Below are 10,217 nucleotides of genomic sequence, written 5' to 3'. Positions count from 1 at the left end.
TATATATATATATATATATATATATATATATATATATATGTGTGTGTGTGTGTGTGTGTGTGTGTGTGTGTGTGTGTGTGTGTGTGTGTATACACATATATAATCTTTATATATACATATATACATATATGTATATATGATCTTTTCTACTCGGGGCACAAGCACCGAAATTTTGGCGAAGGGGGCCAGTTGATCGACTGCAGTACGCAAATGGCACTTCATTTATCGACCCCGAAAGGAAAGGCAAATTCAACTTCAGAAGAATTTGAACTCAGAACGGGAAAGACAGACGATATACTGCTAGGCATTTTGACCGGTGTGCTAACGTTTCTGCCAATTCGCTTTATAATTGGAGTTAAGAAGGAGTACGATTGGACGGCTATATTTTAATCACTACAATTATTTCCACCCAACGCGGATGAAAAAATAGCTGTCTAACCGTACTACTTCTTCTTGTTAACATCAATTTCCTTCATACTCGACGAATACCTAAGCCTTAAACTGGAATATATTATAATGAGAGCTGACAATGTAAGGAATTCTGAGGGTGGACGAATTTTATACTGTATTCTGCCACGTTCCTAAGGGAGTAAACCATAACAGTATATATATATATATATATATATATATATATATATATATATATCCCTGGAAGGGATCCTTATATATATCTAATATATTTCATGTTAACAGTCAAGGGAAGTAACCTATTCGCCCAGATTTTAACAGCCAAGAGAAATAATCCATTCATTTTTCTAAATCATTTAATATGAATTAAATTGAGAATGCTTATTTCTTAGTATTTGAACTTTTTGAGTTATTTTCGCAATTTATCCAGTACAGCCCTTAAACAAGTAAATAATATTTTCCTAAACAATAGATCCATTTATTTCGGTTAGTGACTTATTCAAGAATATACAAAAACCAGCGCCGCTGAGGATAATATTCTCTGGGAACGCACAAAAGCTCTTTTCAGAGTTATTTACTTTGCATTGTTATTTTCTCATATCTGATTAGCCTGTTATTACGTAACATGCTTCACGATTTTAGTATACATACCTTATTAGTAGTTCCTCCTCTGTTCTATATACTCTGGGAACGCATTAAAGCTCTTTTCGGGACTATTTTATTCGAATTCTTCCTATGGGGTAACTAATTTCATCAGTTCAATGCCAAAAAGAGTTTCTGAATTAAAAACTGCAAAGGGAATGTCAACTAAATACTAAAGTATGTAGTCCTACCTATCGATTACATTTCAATTGTTCGCTTTGCGTATTAAAAAATGATTTTGAAAATTAAATGTGTCTATTTACTTCCTGAATGTATGTGTATATATATATACATGTGTGTGTGTGTGTGTGTGTGTGTGTGTGTGTGTTATTTCTTTACTACCCACAAGGGGATACACACAGAGGGGACAAACAAGGACAGACAAACGGATTAAGTCGATAATACCGACCCCAGTACGTAACCTGTACTTATTTAATCGACCCCGAAAGGATGAAAGGCAAAGTCGACCTCGGCGGAATTTGAACTCAGAATGTAGCGGCAGACGAAATACCGTTAAGCATTTCGCCCGGCGTGCTAACGTTTCTGCCAGCTCGCAGTGTGTGTGCTTGTGTGTTTGGTATGTGTGCGTGTATACTCATACATACATATGCACACATATACGCACAGGTTTGAATATGGATTCGTTATTTTAATTGAAGTCGTTTTCCCAAAAAACTTTTCTAACATTGAATCTTCATACTTTGCTGAGAGCTTACTGGTGTAAATCGGCGAAGATATGAACATTAGTACTAGAATATTAAGTGTATGATGAATTTATGGTAAAGAAGTTCTGCAAATCCAATCATAAACGACTTCTTAACATTTTATCTCCTCAATTTTTGACAAATATGTTTGGATTTGTAGAACTTCATTCCATAAATTAATCACAAACTGAATATATATATATATATATATATATATAAACATGCACGCACGTACACACACACTACTCACACATACACGCACAACACACTACTCACACACACACACACACACACACACACCACACCACACCACACACACACACACACATACACACAAGGTTTCGTACTTAATTTCACAGTTTGCATGAAAGAAGAAGAGAACAAAACACCCCATCCAAAAGTAAAAGTATTTTTAAAAAATGTTTATATCAATTAGACTATGGATGAGAGATAACAGTTAACTGAAAGTAGCTTCCATCAGCTTACACCACGATCTCAAAACGGCTCCGAAACTTGGCGCACAGGTCCCTCCCTGTGCTATGAGATCTTCGAACACCACCTTGATCTTGGCCGCCACCTCGGTTTTGGTGTTTTGGCTGAGTGGCTGGTTATCTTTCACAACCTCGCTCCTCGCATAGTAATCCATCGGATTAAAGTTGAGGGAATATGGCGGCCAGAAATTGGGGATGGTGATGTCGTAGAAATTCTCCAATAGCTACATCTGTTTCTTTCTGGTGGTGTGACAAGGAGCCTAATTCTAGAAGTAACCTTTCTTCAGCCAAGGTTTGACCAGTCCCCATCAGATTTCCAAGGCGAACTGAATTGAACCTAAGGCTCTGTTCAAAATTATTTGTGGTAGCATGACGCCGCTCTCACTGGAGACACACACTAAAGACCATTAGAGTTTGAGGGAACTTCGTTTTCATACGAGGGATACGCACAAGAACTCATTGCGCGGTTCAGGAATGGAAGACATAATTTGTGAGCATGAGCCGAAACCCTGATTACTAAACCGCGTGCCTCGACTAAAAAACTGAAACATTTTCTACGATTGTGAATCGGAAGTTGATGACGCCAATGACTTTGACGTCGAAGCGAAAGTAGTTAAGGAAATGATGTCGGCCAATAGAATCAAAGCTGAGGGAAAGTGAGATACTAGCATGCCTAGCAAGAAGCTTAGCATCGATTCTTCCGGCTTTATATTCTAAGTTCAAATTCCTCCAAGGTTAACTTTAACTTTCAACCTTTCGGAATCGATGAAATAAGTACCAGTTGCGCACAGGGTTCGACATAATCAGCTACCCTCCCACCACAAAACTTTAGCCTTGTGTCTATAATAGAAATTCTTCTTCTTCTTCTTCTTCTTCTTCTTCTTCTTCTTCTTCTTCTTCTTCTTCTTCTTCTTATTATTATTATTATTATTATTATTATTATTATTATTATGTTATTTTTCTTGTTTTCCTCCAATTTTGGTTCTATTTCTTTCCGAAATGTCTTTCCAATGCCGAGGGAAAAGAAACTCACTGTACAAATTGGTATGCCAGTAAAATAAACACAACCAAATAAATATTACGTAAGAATATATTTACCTGGATGGTTCTCGTACTCATAGCGACAATGCTCTTCTCAATACATGTGACGTACCAGTTGAAACAGTGTTTCACAATTATTGTTAATATTATTGTAGTTCCGATAATTTTACTATTCATAGCATAGATACAACAGAATGTGAAGGTGTTTTATCAGAACAAAATTCTAATCATGAAAATGCGAATATAACAATATTCTAGAAGTGATCATAAATTTGATCATCTATGAAGTGAACTCTGTAGTCACAAAAGAATCTTTGTATCGCCTTAAATTTATAAAAGCTAAGTAGACGTACCTTGATAAACCCAACAGCGGAAGGAACAGTAAAAGTAAGAAGGGAGATAACTACAGAAATAAACTGGAAGATCCTTGCAACTAATCCACTATTATGATAATGACAAAATTTCTCGGTATATGCAATTGAAACAGCATTAAATTAGGACCACCATTTATGTATGATCTAAATAGTACACACATCATTAGAAGACTTGATACAGTACAACTCTCTGAGATAAAATCTTTTAATTGACTTGTGTTAAGTACACAATATATAACGGAGCGAAATGAAAACCATCGCTGCAGTAAATTACGTGAACGACAGACCTGAAAATCTTTTATCTTTAACAATTCTACAGCAACAATTTTCTAACAATGTGACAAATTTTATTTTAATTCAAATCTAAAAGAATTTCTGCCGAGAGTTATTTAAAAACAACAAAGATAGTTTATCACCAGGAACAAGGGAAAATTTTGGAGAATGCTATCGTTTAATGGATCCTCATTCATTAAGATGATCAATATAATTTCGGTGCCTGGATTATCGTGAGAAACAGTATTGGAGGTTGCTCAAACTACTATAAAACGATAAAAAAATAAATAATTAGAAAAATGAAGCGATAAAGATTTAAACATCTGGTTTTAACTCACACAGCTTGTAAATAATCAATAATTGATTGAAATACCCTGAAAATTAATCTTAATCTCCAATATTAAAGAAATAACATGATCTTAGCAGGCAGGTTCCTAACCTGCTTGTCTTAGTGATCACCTGGAAAAAAGAACATTCAAGTAAAATTTAAGATGGTGTCGGAACACGACTTCATCATTGGTTGACTCCACAGACGTGAATTAAGGTATGAAGCAGCATAAAAGTGAAGAAAGAGTGTAGTTACAAAGAGAACAAAATGGACATTTTATAGCTCAAGGGAGAGATTGGCATTTGAAAATTGAGACGTTAAGTGGAAATAATAGAAGCAATTCAGTAAAGAGAAGTAATGGGTGCTAACGATAAGAATTATTAAAACTGTTAAAGAGAAGCAATTAAAAACTCAGTTAAAGCGGGATAACTTAATCAATACCAGGTAAAATATTAATAAATACAATCAATAATTTGAGCTTATGAAGTGGTTTTTTCGTTATTTATAGAGTGAGTAACTGAATAACAAATAATACTAAAAATTATACTAAATCAAATTAAATGAACATTATTAGAGTAGGAATTACAGGGGGAGATAACTTGAATGTTACTGAATGATAATCACGATGTTATGTAATACTATAACGAAATGATGTAATTAGTTGAAAAGGCATTAGTTAAAGAGGAGTATTTGTTTTCAGAGGTGTCATTAGTTCGAAGGGAAATAATTTGGTGAAAGAGTAGTTATTCATTCAAAGGGAAGTAATTTGTAGAACGTAGAGTAATTATTCTTAAAATGTTACGTACGAATAAGATTGTTTTAAGTCGTATTTTTGCTATGGAGCCGGAATATTGAGAATTAATTGATATATGAGTGATAATTCTATAGAAAGCCGATTGGATGAAGTACAACAACTGCAAACAGCGTCCTGGTGTTTTTAATTAGATGTAAAATTTAAATAATATGTCATATCATCACTTAGTCGCAATTCCAGCTATTTACGTTCGGAGTTCAAGTCCCAGCAAGGTCAACTTACCCTTTATCGCTCCTGCGCCAATCGCTATTTAGTAGTGGGTTCAATGATCAACTAAACCTCCCCTTTCAAACAACTGATTGTGTATCCAGATTAGAAACCATAGTTTAGTAGCACGTAAAGGCAAGCGAGTTCGTGAAATTGTTTCCACACCTGACAAAATGCTTAGTGGCATTTCGTCCGTCTTTACGTTCTGAGTTCAAATTCTGCTGGGTGTCGACTTTGCCTTGCATCATTCCAGGGTCAATAAGTTAAGTACCAGTTGCGTACTGGGGTTGATCTGATTAACTGAACTCCTACCCCTAATTTCAGGCCTTGTGCCTATAATAAAAAGGATCCTCCTCCTCCTCCTCATCATCATCATAATAGAAAGGATCCTCCTCCTCTTCATTATATTGCTATGCCGGACAAAGTTTCTTCCGACTTTACGTTCTGAGTTCAAATTTCAACGAGGTCGGCGTTACCTTCCATCCCTTTGGGTCTATAAAACAAGCACCAGTCAAGCACTGCAGTCGATATTGTCGATTAGCCCAACCTTCATGACCACACCGCAAAATTTCAGGTTTCTTTGTTTTTGTTATACATGATATCATGTAACTCCACGATTTTAATAAAGATAACTTCTTTTTTTTTATTTTCAGAGATGCCCAACTCAATGCTGCCAGTTCTGGAAATTGATAAAAAAATCCGAATTCCTCAGAGTATGGCAATTTCCAGATATCTGGCAAGAGAATTTGGTAAGATTAAATATTTTCCGAGAAGTAACATTAAATCTGAACGTATAATCTACATTTTATCCTTGCATTTTAATCAATAAAAGTAATATGAAGTATTTATTGCCATGACACCCATAAACTCATTAGTTACAAAAGACAAAATTGAGCTTACATCAAACAAGTACGTAAAAGAATTCTCAGTTATGGTTTAGACTTTCTTCGTTGAATGATTTAAAATTTGTTTCTCTTTCATGGTGTTCTGAATTCTGTGAATGTCTCGTGCATAATTGTTGAATAAATTTCAACTTAATTCTTCGTCTGCCTGATTACCACTATCTGGTCCTTGGTTGCAGCTAACGCTGTTCAGATATTTTTTCAAGAGGCAAAAATTACGAGAGATACACTATTTCAGCGTAACTATTTTAAAGCTGGACTGAGTCACTTAGTGATAAATTGCTTTAAAATAAATACAATAGCTATCAAGAAAATGAAGTAATCTCTACGTGTCTAAAAATCTGATAGGAAAGTCAGCTAAATCTACAATAAATCATAATCCACCGTACCATCTTAAAAAATGTGACGTGAGTTAAGATAGGAATTTCTTGGACCAAAGGTCTGCTTTGCCAGGACAAGTCTGATAGGTGTTGAACAACAACAACGACAACAGCAGCATCAGCAGCAACAGCAGCAGCAACAACAACAACAATAACAACAACAACTACAACAATATTGAAAACAACAAATCATCTTTCAGTAAATATTAGTAGTATTCGTTTACGTCTGTAACTTTCAGCTAAACTTTCCGAAAGAGAAACAACCTGCAAACAACAGATGACCCATTATGATAAACAGAGAGACCCACGATGTGACTGTTATACGGCTGGTAATATTCAAGACATGCAATAAGATGTTAATAACTAACTGTACCAGCTAATGTTAATTTGCAAGTAAGGCGGCGTGCTAGCACATCGTTAGCACCCCGGGAAAAATGGTTAGTGGCATTTCATCTTTCTTTACGTTCACAGTTCAAATTCCGCCATGGTCGACTTTGCCTTTCATCATTTCGTAGTCGATAAAATAAGTACTAATTGATCACTGGGGTCGATATAGTCGATTTAACCCTTCCCCCAAACTTGCTCTCCTTGTACCAAAATTGGAAATCAATCATTTATTTTACCAGCTCATATTAGCTTGCATGTAAAGCGGCGTGTTGTTAGCACGCCGGGTAAAATGCTTAGCGGCATTTCATCTGTTTTTACATTCTGAGTTCAAATTCTGCCAAGGTCTTTAAAACTTGCATTAAGAATAATTACAATGTAAAATTACTACCTGCTTTTGTAGCAAGTTGATGCAGGCAAAATATCCCACCAACTTTGACTTTTAGTTTATGCAATTGGAAAAACCGTATTATTCATGGGATGATTCAATATGTACTAATATTGCTTTTGTAAATATTGAGTGGGAGTATATATGTATATATTTTGTTTTGTTTTGCGACAGATCAACCCTGATCAAGTAAACTTTAGGTCAATGGTATTTCAAGCCGTTACTGCCCTGTGGGTTTCTTTAAATTTCAAGCATATTTCCGGAACAAAATTATCTACTTTTGAATTGCCTTTCTTTTTGCATGAGACAGCAGAATCAAATTTCCTGGCAATTTAGCTGATATTTCTAGCTAGTATATAGGCCTTTGTGAGGATCCCATCTCGGTCACAAGATTGCGGCTTAGATGCCCGGGGAGTGCGTTGTGTTCTTGAGCAAAATACTTCATCTCACCTTGCTCTGCAATTACTTCCACATCTGATGTCTGACACGCTGCACACCTGCCGAGGCAATGCCAGTTTGATGGAGGGAATGAGCTATTGTATAACAGACATTTGATCAGTATAACAAACATCTGCGCAGAGTGTTCAGCATAAAATTACAGAATCTTCATCTATCGTTTACAATAGGAGAGTTCTCAATATAGGTCATGTAGAGCTTCACTTGTTTGTCCAGATAAATTTTAGAGATATTCCTATTGATTTGTTATAGTTTCTCTTGTAGATTCCCTTCTTTATGGCATATATGATGTCAGTTCAGTGATTGCTATTGGTCTTATGGATACATGTAAATATAATGTAATTGTTTTCTGTTTGTAACATCTCATCAAGGTTTACACGGAAAAACCAATATAGAAATGGCTCGCATCGAGTACATCTGTGATTGTTTTTATGACATATTCAATGACTATATGAAGATGTACCACGAAAAAGATGGCAGACTCTTGGTAAGCTAATGAATATTTTTCTATTGTCATCTCATTGTTGTCATGGACATCACTATTAGCATTTTAAGAATCATCGCTTTCGTCGTCGTCGTCGTCATAATCATCATTATCATCTTTAGAAATAATACATTTCTAAATCTCTCAGAGAGATTCATGCAGTAGTCATACGATGAAGTAGTTGTATGTTGTCAACTTAATGTGACAGTCCCCTGAAGGGAATAATACTACTGTTGGTTAGACCTAGGAAGCGGTGCAGATCATCATCATCATCATCATCATCATCATCATCATCATCATCATCATCATCATCACCATCATCATCATCATCATCATAGTTATCATCATTGTCGTTATAACTCTCATAATTTTATCACAGTTGCTCTGATTTCTCCTAATATCAACAGAACAATTATAATCAAAGTCATTCTGGTTGGTTCCGCTGACATTGTCGAATCTTCTACGTGAATTTAGACGTTATGTCTCCTTTCCAATATGGCATTCAAGATTTAATGTAAAGATAATATACATAGACTGTGCGTTTATTCTGTGAAACTCCGGTGAGATGACTTTAGCTATTGATTGTAGCAGGCTTCTGAACATCACATTAGTTAGGACATTCCCATCAACGGACATGAATTCTACTCTGTCACTGTCGGAAAAAAGATATATGTAGTCGTCTATGTTTTTGCTGAACAAGTTAACAGTTTGATGTTGACATCAGTTTAATGTTAGTAATGCACTACTGGGGTCATATTTCTGTAACGTTGTGTTAGAAGTGCTATCGTGAAAATGTTATACCATATCCGTTGGAGGAATTTTGACCAATTCGATAGATTTCCGTTTTTTAAAGATTTTAATGGCAGCGCTAACTTCAGCAAAAGCCATCGTCTTTTTAAAGTAACGGATGATGGGATATATTTTCAGAATTATTTAGATACATGGAATTAAATTATTTTAGGACTTGATGTTTTCTCTATAGCGCTTCTCTGTTGCTGGCATTTGAACAGTTATCTGCTGGAGTTTGTGTCAAACATGTCTCGATATGTTTTCCTTCTTAATTCAAATGGTTTGACAGGATTATCAGAGAGTGTGAAGTTGAGAGAGAACTATGGGTCCTTTCTTTTAACGTAGAGATGATGACTGCATCTGAAGTTTCAAGTTTGTCAGCTAGAGAGTGATAACAATTCTTGCAATTATGTCAAGGGCAGAACAAACTGCACTTGAACCCATTGACATATGATGTTCTTGAATGCCATAAGTGGACTACATTCAATTTTTGTCATTTTGAACAGTATACAATGATCAATCCAAAACTCCCTCCGATTATATCTGATTAGCCTGTTATTACGTAACATACTTCGCGATTTTAGTATACATATATTATTAGTATTTCCTCCTATGTTCTATATACTCTGGAAACGCATTAAAGCCCTTTTCGGGGCTACTTTATTTGAATTCTTACTATCGGGTGACAAATTTCATATTATTCCTTAAGTGACTTCACAATTTGTGTATTCAGAACTTATTGGGAATTCCTAAAAACAAGATCCTGTGTAAGAGAGTTCGGTATTCTCTTTAAATGCACAAAAGCCGTTTTAAGGGCGACACACTTTGAATTGTTATTAGATTAGCGAAACAATTCTGAGAAGGGTACTGTTCTCTCTTTTTTCAGCACATCACACTCTTTACCACTTCATACTTTAAAATATCTGCCTATGGATATAATAATAGATTACTTTATTTTTTCTGTCTCCGATGAAGGGAAGTACTGGATCTTCCCAGAAACAGCTGTAGACTCTATCCATAAAATTCTTCAACCTTACCTTTGCTCTCTTTATCTTTTTATTTTTATATATTTACATATACACACACTAATACACGACTTATAATACCCAATCCTGTTCATACAACGACTGGTGCAAACTAATCGGTATACAG

General features: G+C 35.3%; 1 protein-coding gene across 1 annotated transcript in view; it reads left to right on the top strand.

The window, feature by feature from the left end:
* Nucleotides 1-10,217, top strand: part of LOC106869769 (S-crystallin 4) — a 25,409-nt gene that overhangs the window by 3,689 nt on the left and 11,503 nt on the right. Inside the window, exons 2-3 of the mRNA XM_014915634.2 lie at nucleotides 5,936-6,031; nucleotides 8,164-8,279. Coding sequence (XP_014771120.1) covers nucleotides 5,936-6,031; nucleotides 8,164-8,279 — 212 coding nt within the window. The remainder of the gene's footprint in view (nucleotides 1-5,935; nucleotides 6,032-8,163; nucleotides 8,280-10,217) is intronic.

The sequence above is a fragment of the Octopus bimaculoides genome, chromosome 5 (assembly GCF_001194135.2).
Source record: "Octopus bimaculoides isolate UCB-OBI-ISO-001 chromosome 5, ASM119413v2, whole genome shotgun sequence".
NCBI lineage: Eukaryota > Metazoa > Mollusca > Cephalopoda > Octopoda > Octopodidae > Octopus > Octopus bimaculoides.
This window is presented reverse-complemented; position numbering and strand designations above follow the sequence as displayed.